The 24,706-nt window shown below is 34.7% G+C and overlaps 1 protein-coding gene across 1 annotated transcript in view; it reads left to right on the forward strand.

Moving 5' to 3' along the window:
- Window positions 1-24,706, forward strand: part of PTEN (phosphatase and tensin homolog) — a gene marked incomplete at its 5' end in the record, with an annotated part of 94,482 nt that overhangs the window by 21,782 nt on the left and 47,994 nt on the right. The window contains one exon of the mRNA XM_082643582.1: window positions 4,684-4,768. Coding sequence (XP_082499708.1) covers window positions 4,684-4,768 — 85 coding nt within the window. The remainder of the gene's footprint in view (window positions 1-4,683; window positions 4,769-24,706) is intronic.

Below are 24,706 nucleotides of genomic sequence, written 5' to 3' on the forward strand. Positions count from 1 at the left end.
TTTATATTTCTATGCTTTTCTTTCTTTTTAAATTTATTGAAGTACAGTGTTTCAGGAGTACAGCAAAGTGATTCGGTTTTATATATATATGATTATAAGAATATATATATTCTTTTCCATTATAGGTTATTCAAGGTGTTGAATATGATTCCCTGTGCTGTGCAGTAGGTCCTTGTTGTTTATCTATTTTATATATAGTAGTGTGTATCTGTTAATCCCAAATTCCTAATTTATCCTTCCCCCCACTTCTATGCTTTTCTGTAAGGCTAGAATCTTACTAACATTCTCACAGAAATTAATGGTTAGGTAAGTTTGTTAGTAGTAATAAATTTTTTTTTACATAAAAAATTTTCTGTTGCATTGCTCAGAAAAACTTGGCATTATTTCAGTTTATATTTTTTACTAAAATGTCTTTATAATTTTTGAGGTAAGAATTCCAGATTTGTGGCAGCTGCCACTGCTTTGGGTTCCCTACTGCTGCCTCATTTTCTTGACTGCTATTTCCCATTTTCTTATGTTTCTACTCTATAAGACAGAGTTAAAAAGTAAAGATTCATTTTCAGGAATTGTACTGCTTAGGCTTGATTTGAGCCTCTGTTCTGTTTTGTGTGTGTGTGTGTGTGTGGTACGCGGGCCTCTCACTGTTGTGGCCTCTCCCGTTGCGGAGCACAGCCTCCGGACACGCAGGCTCAGCGACTATGGCTCATGGGCCCAGCCACTCCACGGCATGTGGGATCTTCCTGGACCGGGGCACGGACCCACGTCCCCTGCATCGGCGGGCGGACTCTCAACCACTACGCCACCAGGGAAGCCCTGTTCTGGTGGGGGTGGGGTGGTGGTGTGTGTGTGTGTGTGTGTGTGTGTGTGTGTACACAATATGCTAAAACATTTTGATAGTTAAATAAGAGCTACATTTTTAAGTGGGGCTACTTTCTTATGTGAGAATAATAGATGACAGCTAATAATCGTGATGTTAAAAATGTTAATCCTAATGGTTTTCTTTTGGAGTCTTTATAGTAGAAGAACCCTTTGAGGTTGAGGGTGAATTTATGTATTCTTAAAGTGACAAAAATTGTTCCTGGCCCATAGTAAAAGCTATTTAAGTCTTAGATACTTTTATTATTATACTTTTTTTTTTAAAGAAATTCAGCATTTTTAAAAACTACATACAAAGCTGATTGTAAGTCATATAGGGCAAGAGAGTATGTTGTCAAGACACCTAGTAAATAGATTTGGAGATAATTATAAAACAAACATAATTTTTAAAACCCATTATAGAAATAGTACAGGTGCATCATACCAAAAATACAGAACACAAAACAAGCAAAAATGGGGCTTCCCTGGTGGCGCAGTGGTTGAGAGTCCACCTGCTTATGCAGGGGACACAGGTTCGTGCCCCGGTCCGGGAAGATCCCACATGCAGTGAAGCGGCTGGGCCCGTGAGCCATGGCCGCTGAGCCTGTGCGTCCAGAGCCTGTGCTCCTCAACGGGAGGGGCCACAACAGTGAGAGGCCCACGTACTGCAAAAAAAAAGCAAAAATGAGAAAAAATATATGTTCTTACAATCTAGAGATTATTACTTTTAGTACTTTAGTTGTAATCTTTTTGTCTACATATTTTAATTTAATTAAGTATACAGGTATACTGTATATGTTTTCTTTTATCAAAATGGTGTCACACTGTACCTTCTCTCTTGAAACCTTTTTTTCAGTCAATAATGTCTACTATTCCATTTCTGTAAATTTTCATCTCAGCCAATCCTCGGATCATATTAAAATTTCTAAAAATGTCGTTAATGGCTGGTTTGTCTAAAACAGTAACCAGAACAGGATTGTACCAGTGAACTTGACTGTTAGAACCCTTATGTCTTTCTAAATCAAGGATAGCTACCCATCCCTCTCCTCCTCCCCTTTTAAAATGGTATTTGACTTTTTAAAAAGATAATTTGACAGAGACTGCATCATGTCCTGCAGACCTTTTGAATTTGTCCAGTTTATGCTCATAATGTCATTTAGCTTGTTCTATCTCATATAGTGTCTCTAAGTTAAAATTTATATCTCTAAGTGCTTGGTGGATTTGCAGGTTGAAGATGATTTGGCTATCATAGATGATGCTGTGTTCTTCATATTGCAGCACATCAAAAGTTATGTGATCTCTACTTAATTTCCTTGGTAATGCTGAGATTGACCACTGAAATTGGGTGATGACAGTCTTTTCTGCCCATTATTCAATTATATTTGTCTTCTTACATTGGAAGATATTTTGTGCAGTGTTACTCTGGCTCTGTACGGAAGTTCAGTTCCTCATTATCCACTCACCTATTGGTTTAGCACCATTTGTTGATCCTTGCCTAAATCAGTAATTTTATTAGGGCTTGCAAAGTTTGATTTTCCTAATTCTGTCTTTTTATGTTTATTAACTGGTATTTTCTGTTGCGTTTGCTTTATGAAATGGAGTTATTTGCTCTCCCTGAAATAGAGTTCCTACAGGAAAAGTAGGATAAATCCTTAATCTCCCCCTTCACCAATTTCAAAGTAAAGAACTATTCCAATAGCCACTTTTATCAAAAGTTATAAATGAAAATAATTTTTTGTTTAGTTGCTCTAACTTTTTCTGTTTTGAGTATCTTTATAGACTCACGGATTTTCATTTTATTCAGGATTCTTTAATTTACTACCATTTAAATTTTTTCTTTGATACTCAGTTTGTCACACATTTAGCCATTGTGATATCCTTCATGCTAGCTCCTTTGTCTGTTTGATATAGACCACTAATCTCTGTATGCCTTCCTGCTTTTTGGCACAGAAAGATATCCCAGGCTTACCTTGTACCTTCCCTGCCCCAGATCTGACATCAACCAGTTTTCCAAGGAGTTGGTACCCTTTAGTGTATTATGATATTAGGGATGAAATCGGGTTCTAGAAGTGTTTACTATTGCTAAGGTGACATACTTTTAGGCCATTTCTTTGAAAAGACCTAAACAATATAGAGTTCTACAAACATGAGTTCACGTTAATATTTTCAGTTATTACTTGAGTTCTTGATTTTATAATGGTATCTCTTTTCTCTTACAGTAATAATCATGAATCTTCAAGTCATTAACATAACTTCATTGTTTTTTCCTATAATATAAGGAAAAAATTTGAAGGTATCAATACTGATATTATTAGAAATAAACTATTGGAAGAAGTTTAAAATTTCTTTGTTGCTCTCTTCCTTCTTAGAATACTTCCTGCCCAGAAGTACAGTAAAATTAGTGTCCAAATAACCCTTGAAATAAATCCTTTCTCCTGGTTACCAATTTGATATTTAATCAGATTTATTTGTTTCAATGTGTGCTTCCCTCTTTCCCCTCCCCTTCTCTATGAAGCAGCCATTTTTGTTAGTTTCTCAGTTATCTGTGTGTGTGTGTGGGGGGGTTCAAATTCAAACAAAAATATGTGTAAATATTTCTTTTATAAAATATCTCTTTTATACAAAAGGTAACATACTATATACTCTGTTGTGCACATTTTTTTCTTAAAATATTCTGTAGATCTGTCCAAGCAGTACTAGTAATCATAAAGGTAGAACATATAGTAATATAATCTTTTCTTAAATTATAATGATATATCAAAATGAAAGCTTTTAGTAATTTAATAGTTATTTTTAGATTGAAAATAATACTGAAATAAGGCTCAATAAATAAAGAAAAAAGATCTTTAAAAGGGCACTGGATTTGGTGAATTTTGAATTGTATTTGGAAGATGAATGGGTCCAAGTAGGTGGGCATAGAGCTTTAGAGATGGTCTTGAGTGGCTTAAGGCAGATTAGCTTGGCTGGTTTCTGTGTCAGAAAATCATGAGATTAGAGAGGGTTGATAGAGCTCAAGAAATGAGAGCTAGTATGATGGACAAAATGCATAGAAATGTAGATTATTGGTGCTTTTTTATGGTTAATCTGATACAAATTTTTGAGGGTAGAAGTTTGTTTTATGCAACTGTAGTATATAACATAAGTTAATAGAATGGGCATGCTAAATATTGATTACCTTGTTTGGAAATGAGAATAAGTTTCTACCTCAATTCAGCATTATCAAGTCATAAATACCAAGGGCTAGAAGAGATCATAGTGGTCTTCTCAACCTAACTGTTGTGTAGAATAGGAAAGGTTGAGTTGTCCAATTTATACAACTGATTAGAGGCATAACCAGTTCTTAAATCTGACTTTCTAACTCTTAATTGTATCTACTTTTCTCTATACTGTAGTACCTTTTACAACCATGAAAAATGAGAAGTTGTACAGCTGTTTTTTGTTTTGTTTTTATTTTGAGTTTTGGGTTTTGTCCCGATACTTTAGGACTGTAAATATGGAAGTTACCTTTTACCTTAGGTGCATTCTAAATATATTGAGTAGAAGGATTTAAAAATTGTTTTGTCATATAATTGTTTTGAGGGTCTTTTTTGGGGTCGGTATTTCTTAATTACCTGTATTTCTTAATTACACATAATGGCTTATAAGTAAATACATTTGACAATCTTTTATTAGCGTAGCTTGTAGTGGGGAGAGCTTCTTTTTATAATCAGCTAATGTTTTAAAACATGTACATGTAGTTTGCATTGTTGTGTATTTCAGTCAGCTAATGTTTTAAAATGTGTACCTGTAATTTGCATTGTTGCATATTTCCTTAACTTAAGTACTCAGATATTTATCCAAACATTATTGCTATGGGGTTTCCTGCAGAAAGACTTGAAGGCGTATACAGGAACAATATTGATGATGTAGTAAGGTAAGAACTCTTTAATTTTCTGTTTCAAATATTGATGTATATTCGTGTTGTATTTTCATTTAGAAAAGATTTCTAAACCACAGAAAAAGATGTACATTGTGATGTAAACTTTATTTTTATTATGTTGGTGACCTATAACTGCTTTTTTCTTGCTTCACGTACCAACTTGGCCTCAATGGGATAAAACTCATTTGATAAGAACTGACCTTTTACATAATCAGGTGTATGTGATATGATTTCATGGACTCCATAAAATGCCCCTCACCAGTTTAATGTCTGGATTCCATTACACTGTGATTTTTGTCTTTTATTTCACAATTGGGTGTTATCCTTAAAATCCTGAGTGGATTTATTCACTTAAATTTATTTATGCTAAGGTGTAGGTACCTGGTACCATGTAATTTTACATAGAGCAGTTTATAATGGGGCATAAGTGTACCAAGGACCTGAAGAAGTATTTGGTACAGGGGATCTAGAAAGGAGTTGCTGGGCATACCAAAGCCTAAGTGTTTGCGTTACAATTTTGCATAATTTTCTAAGTGTAATTATCATTCAGTTCTGAACAGTAGTTCTCAAGGCTCATTTAAATAATTTTAAATACATTTATGACCTAAGAGTACATAATATATTTTATGTCTGCTATGTAAATAGTCAATATGTTTTCTAATTTCAGAGCAAAAAATATGTGTATAAATAAATTAACTGTAAAATGTCAGTAGGAACTTTAATTGGCTTTTAAAAGTTAAAATTTTGGATTATTCCCTGTACTCTCAGAAGTATCTTTTTTGGAGACTTTCAATTTAAATATTTGGTGGTTATGAGAATTAAATGTTATAATGTGCAGGAAAACACTTTGTAAAGCTTTTTGCAAATGTAGAATCCTTAAATAGTTGTCTTAGTATATAAGACTGTCTGTACTCTCACATGAGTTAGCCATAGTTGTTTTACTAAGTGGTTAATTTTTAGCAATTTGCTTTGAGCCAGAGTATATTTACATTTTTGCAGTATTGAGTTGTATCCAATTGGATTTTTGTAATGTGTTCAGAATTAAATTTCAGTATCTACAAAAAACTCCCAGCGTTCTTTGTAGTTTCTGTTACGGTTATAGATGGTACATGAGGCTGTCAAAGGAACTATTTAAGAACTTGAAAATAGGAAATGAATTTGCCTTCTCATAGTTGGGCAGGACACAGTGGAAGAAGGTTTAATATCGCAGATCCATGGGAGCAACAGCTTGATATGGCTTAGTCACTGATAATACCCATCTACAGAAAATGCAGTGAATGATAGAAAAAAGAATAAGAGAGGTAAAGTTTGACTCGAGATGGAGAATCTGGGAAATGAGTGCAGTCATCCAACATGTGTTTGCTGCTGTGGTGCAGGAGTGTTTATCAGGCCTCTTTATGGCCTAGATGAAACATCTCTGAAATCTGTCTACTTCATATTACTATAATTCTGTATTCAACCAAGTCAGATTAATACTTACACTGAAAAGGAGTATGAGTACTCTGAGCAGAGGACGTGTTTTCTGATCACTGTAAGGATATCCTTGTGATAAATTATCCTAATTTTTACATTGTTCTCTTCTGAATGTGAATTAGTCTCTTTTGACTGAATTTACTGAGGCTGATTGATCATGTTTCAGGTTACTGATAAAGTCCAGTTTCTGGTTCTGTAGGTATGATTATCGGATCTTAGGTTGTAATAACGTCATCAAGCAACTACTATGCTGGGAAGTATTTTGATCTGTCATCTTCTGACTTCATAACCTCTGCCTTTATGCCTCTGAATTAAGATTCACACATTTAGCTTGTAATCAGGAACAAAGGTTGAAATTTATTCTATCTTCTTTAAAGTTTATTTTATCTAGCTTTTGACTTTTTCAAATGTCACTCTTGAAAAAAGTTTTATGTGTATGGATTGTTATTTAGCCAGTGGTTACTTTAGCCAACTGATCTTATCACCCCAGTGATAATGGTAATAACACATAAAAATGAAAAATTATCAACTGAACATAATAGCTATGCTGTGCTTGTTTTGTTTTTGTTTGTTTGTTTTGGATTGGTGGATAAATGGCCAGTAAGTCTTTGTTGGCCTCAGTTACCCGCCCCCCTTAGTTTATGAGAAAGGATGAACAGTGACCAGGAAGGAAGATGTAGTTTTTCCTATGAAGTAAAATGAAAATAAATAATTCCTAAGTAGATTGCGTGTTAGGATTAACCTCTCCATGGAAATGACTGTCTCTAGTTCCTAAATAATTGATTTCCTTGAATGGCTTACACTATATTGGAGACACTAGTACTAATCAGTAATGATTCCTTTTTGGTTCAAAGATGATAACATCTCAGTGAAAAATGTCTTTATTTTCTTATATCTTTTCTGTTAACAAAAAGAAAACACTGGGATATAGACATTGGGATGTCTAAAGAATACTTAAAATTACCTTTTCTTCTCTAATTCCATATTTTCCCTATGATTTTCTCCCCAAGCAGGAAATATTGTACAGAATTCAGACTTGGTTGTTGCTGTACATCATTGCTTTGAGTAAAATAAAATCAAATTACAAATATCTTCATGCTTAAATTATTTAACCGTTTAGGGATATGGTTTATTATAACAACATGAGATTTTATACTTGAGGTACTCAAAGTAATACTTCTGTGACAAATATTTAACTTCTCCTTTTGAAGTTACCCCCTGGGATCAGGAATTTAATGTAAAAAATAAAAAGAGAGAGGTGAAAAAGTGAACCAAGTTGAAATTTCTTACTATCTTAACTGCAGATGTTTTCTTTAATAAGCGATAAGAATTGACAGGGCAGGACAGGGTCATTTCATAGAAGGGAAGTTGAAGAACTAGCTCTTCCCAGATTTTTTTTTCTTCTTAATACTGCCTTCTCTCCCCTTTTTTTCTTGCCACTAAACTCTTGCTGTGACCAGCTGGTAATATGAAACAATGTTTTATTCAGGTGATTGATTATTCTTTGATATGTATATTAATCTTGTGTGTGTGTGTGTGTGTGTGTGTGTGTATTAATCTTATCCCTCAGGCTAATATTGAAGTTATCTAATTTACATGTTATCTGGTATAACTCTAGGCAATCTTTAACAAATTGATGCTTCATATGTTTAACAGACATAGCTTGAGAACTGTTCTGTACCTAATAAATCAGGAAAGTTTAGGTTTAATAGAGGTGAACTGGCTTTCTTACTGCAGAACCTTTAATGTGCTATTACTCATTCCAAGAGTGAAATTTTAATGTTACTTTCCTTTTTCTTTTCTTTTCTTTCCATTTCTCTTCCTCTCCCTCCTTTCTCCCTTCTCCCTCTCTCTTTTCTTTTGTAGTGTAGTAAATAGCATCTCTCTAGTGCTAATAGTGTTCCATGGAGCACAATTTGGGAAATGTTGAAAATGAAAAAAGATGTATATAACAATATTTTCCTCTAGTTTGTCAGTAGGAAATAATTTACTTCCTCCTCTTTTACTGGAAAGATTTTAGATGTGGGAAGATTTCTGTATTTATTATGAGGAAATGCTTAGAGCTCAGTCTCCTGATATATAGTGATTTTTGAAAAAAGCCTTTACTCATTGTCTTGTATACTATCAGCTTTTTTACCCATATATAAGTAGCTGTATTATAGATTCAAAAGTCCATCTTCCCCTTTCCTGTTTTATACATTTTCTTCCCGAAGAAAATTTTCAAATATTCTCTTAATCACATGCTGATCTCTCAATCAACCTTAATTGTATGTTGATTTTCAATAAAAAAGGTGTTTGTCATCTCAGCATTACCATTATTGGTTGTTCAGTTAAAAAGAGTTGAAAAGAGATTACTTAGAGGAAAGCTTCAAAATAATTTAGAGGAAAGGATATCAATTCCCTCTCCCTTTCCAGCAGCTTTCGACTTCTTCCCTCATATTGCCTCTCTGTTTCCTGCTTCCTTTTTTTTATTGAGGTGTAAATCCCATAACATAAAATTAACCACTTTAAAGCATACAATTCACTTACATTTAGTACCCTCACAATGTTTTGCAACCACCACCTTTGTCAAGTTCCAAAACATTTTTTATCACCCCAGAATAAAACCCTGTCCCCATTTGCTGCCTCCCATTTCTTTTGTTAGTCTTTTTTTTTTTTTTTGGCGGTACACTGGCCTCTCAGTGTTGTGGTTTCTCCCGTTGCGGAGCACAGGCTCCAGACGCGCAGGCTCAGCGGCCATGGCTCACGGGCCCAGCTGCTCCACGCGTGTGGGATCTTCCCGGACCGGGGCACGAACCCGTGTCCCCTGCATCGGCAGGTGGACTCTCAACCACTGCGCCACCAGGGAAGCCCTATTAGTCTTATTCTTTACAAATAGTGAAGCCATGAAGGATTTGACAATGATTAAATTATCTGCACCAATTCAATTTTTGATATTTTAATAATAGGTAACATTTATTTACATTTATTATATACATGTGTTACTGTTGTATAAGCAGTTTACATGAGTCATCTTATTAAATTGCTACAATAAAGTGATCCCCATTTCATAGATGGTTTAAAAGAAGCTAACTTCCCCAAGTGCCACAGCTGGTAAGAACTGAGGCTGAGGATTGAGTCCAGGTCTGTCAGATTCCAAAGCTGATTTCCTTAATAACCATAGAATCCTGTATATCAGAGGACAAAAACTGTAAACTCTTGGGCTCATCTAGCTTGTTGATGTCCTTTGTTTGGCCTAACACAGTGGTGGTCCCCACACAGTGTGGGAAATCATCAAAGAAAATCGTTTCTGGTATACCAGACGTTTCTTTAGGATTTGAGTCTCCAGATTGAAAAGATCTATATAGTGCCAAGCACAACAAGTGGAAACAGGCCAATACAAGACAAATTATTTTGAAATTAAAAATACCAAGAATAATGAGAATTTCTCAAAAGATTTCAGGATCATTTAGAAAGGATTAGGAATATCAGTGGCATCTAACTTCTCAGCAGTAGAATTAAAGATAGAAGATGGAGGAACAGCACTTCAAATGTTCTACAGTCAGCCTAGAATTCTGTATCTAGCCAAACCATCAATCAAGTGCAAGAGTAGGAAAAAAAAGACACTCAAGGACTAAAAACAATTTGTCCTTGTAACATATCTTAGGAGATTATTAGAAGATGTTCCCTAGCAAAACAGGGAAATAAACCATGAAAGAAAAGAAAAGGGCTTCGATAAGCAGAGAATACAACTGAGAAACAACAAAGGAAAGTCCCAGGGTGACAACGGTGCCACAAAGCTGAAGAGTAACCAGTAGTGATTAGAGCAGTAGGACAGAGGGCTTCAGGGAAATAAATTATATGTGGATATTGAAGTATTTGGGAGAAAATATAATAGAGTCTTAGGAAATTAGGTGAGTTAGAAACAGGAAGAAATTTAAATTTAATATCTGTTGATTTATTTAACCCAAAATTGTGATGTTACCATTTGAAGGGGATTAAGAGAAGTGAAATATTTGTGTTGGGGGTACTACTGGTTTTGTAAGCCTCCTCTAACATGGCAGAAAATATGCAGGTAATTGATAAATCTACAAAAAGCATTATTACGTATATTATATAGAAATGCTGAATTAAATACCAGGAAAAGGAATTCCAGTACTTGAGGGTAGTTGTTTTGGGGGGAAAAATATGGGTTTGAGGATGAAAAGAGATGGAGATGAGTAATTTTTTTATTGTGGTATAATATATACAAAGTAATTTCATTTTAACCATTTTTAAGTGTACAGTTTCAGTAACATTAAGTATATTCACATCCTTGTGCAACTATCACCACTATCCATCTCTAAAACTATTTTATCATTCCATACTGAAATGTTGTACTCTTTAAACAGTAACTCCCCATTCCCCCTACTCCCAGCCCCTGGAAACCACTGTTGTATTTTCTGTTTCTGTATGTTTGACCATTCTAGGTACCTTACATAAGTGAAGTCATTTAATATTTATCTTTTTGTGACTTATTTCACTTATTGTAATGTCTTTAAGGTTCACCATATTGTGGTATGTGTCATTGTATGTATATACCACAATCTATTTATCCATTCATCTGTTGATGGACACTTGGGTTGCTTCCACCTTTTGACTATTGTAGATAATGTTGGTATGAACATGGGTGTACCAGTATGTGTTCAAGTCTCTGCTTTGAATTTGTTTAGGTATATACCCAGAAGTGGAATTGCTGGGTCAAATGGTCATTCCATGCTTACTTTTTTGAGGAACTATCATATTGTTTTCTACTGTGGCTGTATCATTTTACATTCCTACCAGCAATGTACAGATGTTCCGATTTCTCCACATTCTCGTTGCCAACACGTATTTTCTGGGCTTTCTGGGGTTTTTTTTGTTTGTTTGGTTGGTTTTTTTGGATGATAGCCATCCTAATGGATGTAAAGTGGTATCTCATTGTAGTTTTGATTTGCATTTCCTTAATGATAAATGATGTTGAGCATCTTTTCATGTGCTTATTGACCATTTGTGTGTCTTCTTTGGAGACACAACTATTATATTTTCTTTGGAGATATATCTATTTAAGTCCTTTGCCTGTTCATGTATTGGATGGTTTGTTTTTTTGTGGTTGAGTTTTATATATTCTGGATATTAATCCTTTATTAGATATGTGATTTGCAAATATTTTCTTCCATCCTATGGGTTGCCTTTTTGCTATGTTGCTTTTGTCTTTGATACATAAAAGTTTCAAATTTTGATGCAGTTCAGTGTATCTGTTTTTCGTTGCCTGTGTCTTTGGTGTTGCATCCAAGAAATCATTGCTAAATCCAATGTCATGAGCTTTTCCCCTGTCTTTCCTTTTAAGAGTTTTGTAGTTTTAGGTCTTTAATTTAGGTCTTTGATCAATTTTGAGTTAATTTTTGTATATGATGTAAGATAAAAGTCCAACTTAATGCTTTGGCAAGTGGATATCCACGTTTCCCAGCACCATTTATTGAAAAGACTCTCCTTTCTCTATTGAATAATTTTGGCACACTAATCAAAAATCATTTGACCATATATACAAGGTTTTATTTCTGAGCTCTCTATTCTATTCCATTGGTGTATGTCTGTCTTTATGCCAGTACCATACATTGTAGCTTTGTACAAAGTAAATTTTGAAATCAGGAATTGTGAGTCCTACAATGTTGTTCTTCTATTTCAAGGTTGTTTTGACGATTTAGGGTCCTGTGAGAGTCCATATGAATTTTAGGATGGAATTTTCTATTCATGCAAAAGAAAATAGTTGTTGAGATTTTGCTAGGAATTGCATTAGTATGGTATTGAAATCTTAACGATATCAAGTCTTCTAATCCAGGAACATGCAATATCTTTCTGTTTATTTAGGTCTTCTTTAATTTTTTTTCAACAGTGTTTTGTAGCTTTTTGTGTACAAGCATTTCACCTCCTTGCTTAAGATAATTCCTAGATATTTTATTCTTTTTGATGCTATCGTAAATAGAATTGTTTTCTTAATTTTCCTTTTTGGATTGTTCATTGTTATTGTATAAAAATGCAACTGATTTTTGCATGTTAATTTTGTATGCTGCTACTTTGATGAATTTGTTTATTCTAACAATTTTTTTGTGGCATCTTAAAAGTTTTCTATATATAAGATCATGTCATCTGCAAACATAATTTTACTTCTTTCTTTCTAATTTGGATGCCTTTTTTTCTTCTTCTTGCCTAATTACTTTGGCTTGAACATTCAGTACTATGTTTGGATGGAAGTGGCGAAAACAGGCCTCCTGCCCTGTTATTTACTTTAGAGGAAAAACTTTGTCTTTTACCATAGCATATCATATTAGCTGTGGAGTGTTGTTTTTTTTTTTTTAATAGACTTCATTTTTTAGAGCCATATTACATTCGCAGCTATATTGAGCAGAAGGTACAGAGATTTCCCATATACCCTCTGCTATTCATGCATAGCTTCTTCATTATCGATGTCCCCAACCAGAGTGGTACGTTTGTTTTAATTGATGAACCTACACTGACACATCTTTATCATGTGAAGTCCATAGTTTACATTAGGGCTTGCTCTTGGTATTGTACAGTCTGTGGCTATGGACAAATTTATCATTATAAATATATATCCACTATTATAGTATCATACAGAGTAGTTTTACTGCCCTAAAAGTGGTCTGTGCTTTGCCTATTCATCCCTCTTTCTCCCCAGCCTCTGGCAACCACTGATGTTTTTACAGTCTCCACTGTAAAGCTTCTGTTTGACTTTTCCAGAATGTAGTATAGGTAGAATTATCCAGTATGTAGCATACAGAAACTCTCTTCCTATTCAATATGGCAGTATATTGAAGACTCCACAGCACACTGTGTACAAGTACTTTGGGGAAACAGTTGGTGGTTTCTTACAAAACCATACCTACTCCATACAGTCAAGCAATGCACCCCTTTGGCTGTTTACCCAAAGGAGTTGAAGACTAATGTTACACAGAAAGACTTAGTGTTCATCCTTTTCATGGATGTCATACTTCTTAAATGTCTGGCTCCCAAAAGAAGAAAAGGGGAAAAAAAATAGGCTCTGGATCTCTAAATCCCCTGGAAGCCATTTCAGTTGTTGGGGATTGCAACAATGGCAGCCGCTTCTGTGTCTGCACATCCATAATCGTAATCAGAAGCAGCAGTCAAGGATCAAGACACAGATCTCTGATATTTGGAGGACAAGTCCCACAAGATCCATCAGGCTACTCTAGGAATACATCCATGGCTGCCTGCTGGGAGGGGACGAGGGGTGGATAGCTGCTACCACACCAATAGTTGAAATTGAAATTAATTGTGATTTACTGTCCAGGCCTGTCCAGGCCTTCTTCTGGAAGCTGCAAGCTTTTGAATAGACTCCAGAGTTCCAAAATAGTTACATCAGACAGATTATGCCAGGACAATTTTTGTCTAGGTGGGGAGATGCATTCCTAGTGCTTCCTATTCTGCCATCTTCCCTCAAGTAATTTTTTATTACAAACGTTTTATATCTTTTGGAATATATATGTTTATATATTATTTTGACAAAAATAATTTTAAAAATTTTGCACATTGGAAGCTTATTGAGAACTATCTCATAGGAATTCTTTGAGGAAAGGAAAGACTTAAAAAATAAGACAGTGTTTATTCTCACAACTGTCTTTAATGAATTCAGATTTTATATATATCTGAAATTATTTGAAATAAGGTATAGAAATTAGAGAGATTTGAATTCAAGATTTTTTAAGTTTTGAGGGTATTACCTCTCTGCTCTTGTCTAAGTTCTTATTCTCAACTTTCCAAGTATCCACAGTTAAATTTTCCCATTTCCCTTTGGAAAGTGCTGTTTTCTTGCTTTTTTCCGCCTTTCCATTGTATCAAACTTATAAGGCAATGAGCCAGTTGTGGGCATGAAATCCTTGGGAGGAGAGAGGAGGAAGTGGGAGGGGCAGTCATGCTGAATGTTTCCCTAAGTAATATTCAAGTTCTTTGAGAGAACTTACCCTCCCTCCTTTAAAAAAAAAATGCTGTGATGTTTTCTTTTAAATAGATTGTTTATTCTCCTGCCTGTCTCACTGTTGCCCGCAGTGCTAGATAAGAAATTACAGTAAAGTTCAGATATTAAAGGGAGCACACAAAAAAGTATGTGTATGATTTCACCAACCCTCATTAAAAAAAAAAAAGAAGAAAACTATAGGAAAATAAAAGAAAGAAGTCAGGGTTCTTGGTTGCACATGACAAAAAGTAACTCTAATTTAACTTAATTAGAAGGCAATTTTTTGAAAAATATTAGATAGCTCATAGCTAGAGAACCACCAGGCTTTGAAGATTTTCAGAAGCTAAGAGAAGCAGGGCATAGTCAAGAGGTTATAATAAGAGTATCCTATGCTGAGGACATTGCTGCTTGGATATTTGCTGTGCCAGATACTGCCACCATGACTGGATATTGGTGACTGTGCTCATAAACTTTAAGTTCCTCTGGAGATCTCTCTGAATAATCTCTGACTCCTCCACACCTTGCTCTCACTACCTGGGATTCAGTGTTCAGAACACGAGGACCTAACTGATCTTAGACCTTGTACATGTGATGCGAGAAAGATAAGGAAGGGTGTATTTGCTTCTCATCTCTTGAAATTCTCCAAAATGGAATGGTTTTGGATGCTCAGCAGCCTAGAGATGGCAAATATCCCCTACAGATTTCTCCTATTTTACACGTCCCATCCTCAGACCGTCTTCCCAAAGATATCTACAATTAAAAGTTTCACATATTCTTTAAAAAAAATTGTTTTCATCTTATACTCACTTTTTAAAGAATTACAAATGAGAACATACTGCATATTCCTTTTTCATTTAACATACTTAGGAATTTTCCATATTGGTGTGGAGATATAATTGATTCTTTTATTGGTTGTCTTTTATTCCATTTTATGATCATACCACAATAAAGAGCCTTCCCAGATACATTTTTTAGGGTATTTCCAGTTATTGCTATTGAAAACAGTGCTCTAATGAAAAGCTTCACACATTTATCTTGGTGTCCTTTTGCAAGTACTTATAATCCTTAAGGTAAATTCTTTGCAGTGGGTCCAGTGGGTCCATGGTTTAAACTAAAAAATGGTATCATTTTATATTCTCACCAACATGTATGAGTCTTTCCCCTCTCACAATCTTGGTGAACTGAATATTATCAAACTTAAAACTTTTTACTGTTTGTTGTAATTTGATTTTTGATTGCATTTCTTGTCGAGGTTAAACAACTTGGTGATCTTTATTGGTCTTAACAAATTTTTCCTTGGTTTGTTTGTGTATACTACCCTATTATTATTATTTTTCTTAACGATTTTTGTGAACTTTTTGAAAATTAGCAAATTAGTGGTACCGTTTCTTCAGACCATTTTTATAATGCTATGCCACTCTTGCCATTTGAATTTTACAACTACAAGATTCAAATGAAGCAGTGATAAAGAGCTTGGTGTATTATTTCTGTTTTGAATTATTTATTGTTAACTGTCTTCTCTACTAATATGTATAATCATGGAATATCAGAGATTTTTGTTGATAGCTATTTGTTAAGAAATGTTCTTTAAGAGATAGCCTTGCTTAAATTGCAAATAAAAAATGCTTTTAATCCAGAGAAATATCATGTACCCATCACTCTTGAGTTATTGAATCAGAGCAATATTTTCTTGGACAGAGAAGATAGAAGTGAAAAGGAGATTTAGGAGTTCCTGCTTTTTTTCTACCTCTAGCATTATACAGCTGTCTAACTCATGGAATTCTACCTTATTTATTGTTCTTTTTTTAGTCTAAACATTGCCCCGCACTCCAAGCCTTTTCTTTCGTCTTTTCCATTTTTATGTTCCTTTATATATGCTACTCTTTTATGTTCATCTATAACTATTTCCCTCCTTTTTTCTGGAGATATGTATTTATTTGTTTGTTTATTTTTAAAATAACATTGTGGGTAAATTCTCTGCAGCTATATTTATTGGTCTTAGATAATTTCTGTTTTTCCTCTTTTGTCTTTTTTAAACTAGAGTCATTTGTAATTGTTTATACAGAATTTTAGTTTTTAAAGCCTCTCTATGGTCTTTCCTTTTAGATATTGAGTTATGAATTCATAGCCTGTTATTTAAATGAAGCTTTTGAAATCCGTTTTACTGATCTGTATCATATCTAACTATGCCAGTATTTCCTTCCTTGTCTGACGTAAATTCTAAAATTATATGAACACTTTCTCCCTGTTTCCTGGCATTTCCACTCAAACTTGTTCCTCATTCTTGGTTAGAAATGTGTCCAAACTGTAGTTCCCTTCTTATTTATTAGTCTACTGATAAAAGAAAATTAATAAAAAATATCAAGAATTTGTTAGAAAATTGCATATAGTTGAAAATATCTTTTTCAGTGGATATTTTGACAGTTGTGAAGTCCTCAGTTATTACTGTATCTTTCTTCTGTTTCAATTTTATTCTCTATCCCAAGAATATACCCATTTCTGTTTCCTTTCTAAGAAGCATGTGCATTCTATTCCAGTGGATTTTTTCATAGATACATCTTTTAGACTTTTGCTATCCAATATGGTAGCCACTAGCCACATGTAGCTAATTATGATTAAATTTACATTCATTAAAAATAAATTTACTCATTCATTTTCCTTTGCACCAGTCACATTTCAAGTGCTCAGTAGCTACACGTGGCTAGTGTCTACTGTGTTGGACAGCACAGATATAGAACATTTCCATCATTGTGGAAAGTTCTATTAGACTACTATTCTAGACAGTGCCATTTTGCTTTGCATTCTAAAAAGTTCTAATTCCTGAAGATTATGTGCTCCTTCTATTGCTATGTCTGCTATTAATCAAAATAAATTTGAGATTTTTTGAGGTGGGTTGCAATTTATAAATTGATGCTTATAATCATATTACTCTTTTTTTTTTTTTTTTTTTTGTGGTACGCAGGCCTCTCACTGTTGTGGCCTCTCCCATTGCGGAGCACAGGCTCCGGACGTGCAGGCTCAGCGGCCATGGCTCACGGGCCCAGCCGCTCTGCGGCATGTGGGATCTTCCTGGACCGGGGCACGAACCCGTGTCCCCTGCATCGGCAGGTGGACTCTCAACCACTGCGCCACCAGGGAAGCCCCATATTACTCTTAAAAACCAATTTTTAAGGTATAATTTATATGCAACGTGTACCTTTTTTAAGTGTACACTTCATTGAGTTTTGACGTATATACGCCCATGTAAACATCACCACAATCAAGATTTAGAACATTTCTATTACCATAAAGTTTCTTAATGCCCCTTTGCAATCAGTCCCCAGCCCCGGTTCCAGGCAATCTCTTACTTTGTCTTCTGTCACTGTAGATAAGTTTTGCATGTTCTAGAATTTTATATAAATGTAGTCATATGTATGTACTGTTTTGTGTCTGGCTTCTTTCTTTTAGCATAATAGTTTTGAAATTCATCCCTGTTGTTGCTTTTATTAGTAATTTGGTTCTTTTTATTGCTGAGTGGTATTCCATTTTATGGATATGATATAATTTATTTATCCATTCCCCTGTGATGGACATTCGGGTTGTTTTCAGTTTGGGTCTACTGTGAACAAAGCTGCTATGAGTATTCATGGACAAGACGTTTGTGGACATATATTTTCATTTCTGTTGGCTACCTATGAGTAGAATTGCTGGGTCATATAATATAGATCAATGGAACAAAATAGAGATTCCAGAAAAACTCACATATACATTAATTGACAAAGGCTTATTAACAAATGAAGCTGGAACAACTGTAAGTCAGTATGAAAAGTAAAATGAGCCTTTCTCATCATACAGGCATACCTCATTTTGTTATGCTTCACTTTATTGCACTTCACAAATGCTGCATTTTTTTTTTTTTTTTTACAAATTGAAGGTTTATGGCAACCCTGAGTTGTCAAGTGATGTTTAGCATTTTTTAGCAATAAGGTATTTTTAAGTTAAGGTAGGTACATTGTTTTTTTAGACATAATGCTGTTATTGCACACTTAATAGACTATAGTATAGTGCAGACATAACTTTTATATATGCACTGGGATACCAGAAATTTCATGTGATTTGCTTTGTTGCTATATCTGCTTTATTGTAGTCATCTAGAACCAAACTCAAAATATCTCTGAGGTATGCCTGTACACATAAATTAACTTAAAATGGATTATAGATGGAAACATAAAAGAAAATGTAAAACTATAAAACTTCTAGATAAAAACACCAAAGAAGAAAATCTTTGTGACTTTTTGTTTAGTCAAAGATTTCTTAGTACATACAAAATTAACTGTACAAGAAAAAATTGACAAAGTGAACTTCATCAACATTAAATACTTCTATTTTTTGAAAGACACCATTAGTGAATAAAAAAGCAGCCACAGTCTGGGAGGAATATTTGCAGTTCATATATCTGACAAAGGACTTGAATTCAACACAGTATAAAGATGCTGTTACAAATTCATAAGAGGACAACCCCATAAAGGGCAAAAGATCTGAACAGAAACTTTTTAAAAGAAGATTTATAAATGATCAATAAGCATATGAAAAATTCAAACTCAATCATCAGGAAAATGAAAATTAAAACGCAGTGAGATCCTATTTCATATTTACTGGGATGGCTAAAACTTAAAGGGCTAATGGGTTGGCAAGGATGTAGATCAACTGGAACTCTCATCCATGTAAAAGCACAAAATGATACAACTTCTTCAGAGAAATGTTTGGCGTTTCTTATTCATAATATTTTTAATAGCCTTCTGAATTTTTTTCAGTGAGTTATAGGTTACTTACTACACTGTTTATTTCTTTTCCTTCTAATTTTATACCTCTTTAGATAGAATAGATTTTCTCTAGTTCTGGGGATTACTATCTTTCACCTGAATATAATATAAAGCTCTTATTTTTTCTCTTCTATTTAACTTGAGATAATGTAGGAGAAAGTACTACTGTGCAGGCAAGAGTGAAAAGTACATTTTCAACAAGATACTTACTTTCCTTGTGTCAGATATCTGACTGATTTTAATTCTGACAACCTGAAGATGACTAGAAGAAAATAGTCAAGGACTAGAATATTTGCAGTTTGCCTGTGTTAGTGGGATTAAGGCAGATATAATTTATGTGTTAAAAAGAAAAACAACAATCCAATTTCATGTTTTAGTAGTAGCAGTAGCAATTGTAGGTATATTAGGGTTCTAAGGGCAAATGTTGATTCAACATGGATACAGCAGATGAATTAAAAATGGTTACCAAATAGTGACTCACCTACAGAAAAATGTAGCAAATAAGTAATTATTTTTCTTTTTAGCCTATTTCTGGATTAGTAAGAGCTATCTAGTGTTCTTAGGCTATTTTCTGAATGGGATACCTTGAAAGGGGGTTTGCTGATGGGCTTTTCTCAAGCTGCTAGGAGCAATTGTTATTATGATTGTGGTCGTTCCTACTTGGAGTTTTGTTACCAGTGTATCCACAGTAGTGCTTGTCACATTGCAGGTGTTCAATAAATATTTGTTGGATGAATTTTTATCAGTTCCCAACTCTAATAATATAGACTTTAATATCAGTAAGTACTGGCACCAAGCAGAAATATACCAGTTCACCTTTAAAAAACAGAATGACTCTCAGGCCTTACAGTAAGACTTCAGTTTAATGCAGTAGAATATATTTAGTTTGTCAACATAAAGCCTTTCGGTGAAAAGAAGGATTGGTTAGCTATTGAAACATGGAAAAAGCACTGCCAAGAGAAAGGAAGCCTTAGCCAATGAACTTTAGATATTTTTGGCAAAACCATTCCTTTTGTGGAGATGGAAACATCAGAATATCTTAGTCTATTAAAAATTACTTCATTTAACTAACTTCTCTTGTTTGATTCCACATTTATTCAGCAGCATTCTGATTTCAATTCTCAGGTCTGCTTATGGTTAGATATGGTCATAAAGGTATGAATAATTTAGTTCTTATGGCAGTTGGATTTTTCAATAAATTAGTATATTGCCATTATGATCATTGTGATATTTATACATCAGTCATATGATAATGGGTTTTAATTTGTCCCTGGGTTGGGGGGGAACCACTCAATATGCTGACAGGATCAAGTCTAACCCTGAAAGGTAGAGGGTCAGGCTCTGGACCACCAGTAACTTCACCAAAGTAATAACTGAGTTTCTTATGCCTTCTAAGAGTCAGTATAAAGCTTATCTTGCAACCTAGATTCTTTCTCCTCTATTGCAATGAGTTCAGTTGCATGGTGTTAATGTATAGAGCATCTGGATTGAGTTTTGCATTTGATTTAGGTAATCTTGTCTTGCTTCTTCAGAGTTGAACATTGCATAGTATATTAATTTATAGAGTGTGACAACTTGTGTAGCAAGTATATGTAAACATTTATATGTACTATATTTCATGAAGAAATATTATGAAGGTCAGTTTTGAACTTGCTTTGTAATCACTGACTTTTTTTTTTTTTGGCTGAGTTGGGTCTTTGTTGCTGCGTGCAGGCTTTCTCTAGTTGCAGCGAGTGGGGGCTGCTCTTCATTGTGGTGTGCGAGCTTCTCATTGCGGTGGCTTCTCTTGTTGCGGAGCATGGGCTCTAGGTGCACGGGCTTCAGTAGCTGTGGCTCGCAGGCTCAGTAGCTGTGGCTCGCAGGCTCTAGAGCGCAGGCTCAGTAGCTGTGGTGCACGGGCTTAGTTTCTCTGCGGCATGTGGGTTCTTCCCAGACCAGGGATCGAACCCGTGTCCCCTGCACTGGCAGGCGGATTCTTAACAACGAGCCACCAAGGAAATCCCCAATCACCAACTTGCTTAATTGGAGTGTTTAGTCCATTTATATTTAATATAATGATTAATATGTTTTATTTAAGACTAACATCTTTCTATTTGTGTTTAGTTGTTCATTCATTCCTGTTTCACTCTCATTCTCTCCATTCTTCTTTTCCTGTCCTCTTTGGGGTTAATAGAATATTTTCAGGTATTCAATTTAAATTCTTCTATTGACTTTTTATTTGTATGTATAAATATATATATATTTAGAGTTTGTTCTAGGTATTATAGAACACATTCTTAGCTTATTACAGTTCCCATTAAAATATGAGAGCCCTACAACAGTAAAATTCTGCTTGCCTCAATTTTTTTGGTATGATTTTATATCTATGTATGTAATAAACCCCAGAATACAGTGTTATTTTATTTGCTTTAAACAGTTAGTTGTCTTTCAGTGGAATCAAGAGAAGAAAAAGATGTCCTTTTATATTTATTCCTATATTTACTATTTCTGATGCTTTTTGTTTCTTTCTGTAGACTCACTTTTCATCTGGAATTAGTTCCCTTCAGCCTGTGGGCAAGTCTGCTGGCGTCAGATCCTCTCAGCTTCTGTTGATTGTTTTTGAAGGGCATTTTGCTGGATATAGACTTCTGGGATGGCTTTTTTTTTTTTTTTTTTTTTTTTTTTTTTGCTTTTCAGCACTTCATTAGATCTGATGAGAAGTCAGCCGTTATTCAGACTGGTATTCTCCTATACATAATGTGTCTTTTTCTTTGACTCCTTTTGTTTTTTTTCCCTTTGTCTTTGGTTTTCAGTGGTTTTGATCATGATATGCATAGTGTGGTTCTTTTTATATTTGTCTTACTTGAAGTTTATTGAGCTTCTAGTATCTCTAAGTTAATGTTTTATACCATGGGTGGGAAATTTCTGGCCATGATGTCTTAAAAATTTTTTTTCCATTTCTTTCTTCTGTTCTTCAGGTTAGATAATTACCACTAATCTTTGGTCAAATTCATATATTTATTTTCCAGCTAATATTTATGCATAACAAACCACCTCTAAACATAAATAGCATAGAACATTTATTTATTTTATACTCACAGATTGAGTCAGAAATTCAGACAAGGCATGGTGGAGGTGGCTTGTTTCTGCTCCACAGTGTCTGGGGCCTTAGTTGGGAAGACTCAGTGACAGGAGATGAGTTGGCCGGTTGGGGGCTGAATCATCTGAAGTTGTTTTCACTCACATGTCTGGTAAATGCTGTCTTTATCTGGGTCTTTCGTTGGGCTGTTGGCCAGAACCCCTATGCTTGGTCTTTCCATGTAGGCTAGTTTGAGCCCTCGTAGCATGGCAGCTTGTTAAGAATGAAGTGCATAGGTAGAAGTGCATGGTATTTTTATGACCTAGCCTTAGAAATAGCTTTATGTCACTTCTGCCCATACTGTGTTGGTTGAGGCAGTCACAAAGGTGTGCCCAAGTTCAAGGGGGAGGGACCATAGACCCCATCACTTGATGGGAGCAGTGTTAAGGTTATGTTGTATGAAGAGCATGTGGGATGGGAGATGTAGTCATTCTTAGAAAATACAATCTGTCACATCTTTCTTCTGCAGTCCCCAGTCTTCCGTTAAGACCATGCAAGTAGATTTTTTTCTTTTCAGATACTGTACTTTTGAGACCCAGAATTTCTGTCTTTTATAGTCTCTGTGTCTTTGCTGAGATTTGTCTTTTCATTTGCTATAATCATTTTCCTTTACATTCCCATATATATTTATAATAGCTGCTTCAAAGTCCGTGTCTGCTAATTCTAACATCTGGTTTGTCTTGGTGTTGGTTTCCACTGACTGCTTTTTCTTTTTCTTGGTCATAGGTCATGTTTTCCTGCTTTGCATGTCTAATAAGTTTTAATTGTATGATGAATGTTGTGGGTGATATGTTGTAGGGAGTCTGAATGTTAATTTAAGGGTGCTGAGTTTCATTTTGGCAGGCATTTAAATTAATGGTTAATCTTCTTGTATTATCAGGTGTGGTTTTCTTTGTTAAGGCAGGCCTATTTTAGTTTTGTCTTTTGTTCAGGGCATGGTCCTTACTCCTAACGTGTGGCCTTTCTGGGTTCTCAGCTGAATACGTGAGTTCCTCAATGAGGTCTCTCCACTCTGGCTGGACCAGAACTCCTTCTCCTAGAGCTGTGCTATCTCTGGTGTCATCTCCATTATGCTTCCAGATTCTGCATATATGCAGCCCAACCCATGACCAAGGCCCTGAGGTGAATTTCCATACACACTTCGAAGTCCCTCTGTCTGTTCATCCTCCTTTTTCTGCTACCCTCTTCCACAAACTCTAGCTGCTTTACCACCCAGAACTCCAATCTCTGCCTGTATACCTCAGTGAAACCTTTGTTCCATTTGTGCTACTTCCTTCTGCTGTGTCAGAAAAGAGTCTCCAACCTGAAAGCAAGGCAGCCATGGGGTAACCTCATGTTTCTTTTTCCCTACGGATCATAAGCCTATGCTACCTTTTGTTTAGTGCCTCATACATTTTGCCCAGTTTTACAGTTATTTACAAGAGGAAAACTCCTGTATCAGATACTCTTTAATGGTCAAAAGTATATACATGCTCCTGTAAGAAAAATTTACGAGATGGCCCCTTTGTATTGAATGCCAGTATAAAAAAAGATTTTTAGAACAAAGTTATTTAAATAAGGCCTATTCATAATAGAACTTTAATCTGGTTACAATAACTTTGCTACTGTATAATAATTTATAATGTTCAAATTTTGCTTTTTACTGAATTTTACCCATATATTTGTATTGATGTTCTCTAGAAATGGCAAATAAAGTGAAAATTTTTATTTTATTCTCTCTCCCTCACTAATGGCAGATATTCTTTCCCAGTCTCCAACCTGTTTTAATAGGCTTAACATTGCCCCTCAACAAGCCACTACTAGTTTGACACCTATTTACCATCTGTAATGTATTTCCATTTTACTAGGTCAATCGGTATTATTTTGTGGGATATTTAATTTAATGAAAGGTTACCCTAATAGATACTTTTCTTTTCTAGAAGTGAAGTGATTTTATTTTTAAATGTGTGTTATAAGGCATCAAATGAGGCTGTTTATTTAGGAAGTCTTTAGTACTTCCTGAATGGAATGTAGAAAAATAAAAGATTGGGAAGCAGAAATTCTTAGCAGTTGTGCCCATAATAAATAATACTTGAAAGCTGAAAGAGGATAAAAGTTGGCTTTGAATATACATTGTAGACACCTAGCTAAAGTAACGTAAGAAGTGTCCTGATGAAATTGAAGAATAGGCTTTCCATGGAGCCTCTAGGAGGGATTTAAAGAGATAACACATTACCAGCATTTTAATGAATTGTTTCTGTTTTGTTGACATCGTTTCTCACTGATGTTAGATTTGTGATTTTGGCATACAGTGTGTGCCAATAATTTTTTTTTTTTGAACATCCTCAGGACAGGCTCAGTATGAATGAAAATATAACCAAGAAAAACCTCATGAGTCTTTATAAATAGGAATTGCATGAATTATTAGAACTAATTATTTCTCAAGGAGGACTGTTATCACATTAAAAAAAGCTTTGATCCATGTTTTTTCTACTTTAAAATAGTATATGAAAATATTAATTTTATGTAAACTCTAAAAAATACTGTTTAAGAGAACCTAGACTCTT

Source organism: Mesoplodon mirus (assembly GCF_964341445.2).
Source record: "Mesoplodon mirus genome assembly, chromosome: 2".
Taxonomy (NCBI): domain Eukaryota; kingdom Metazoa; phylum Chordata; class Mammalia; order Artiodactyla; family Ziphiidae; genus Mesoplodon; species Mesoplodon mirus.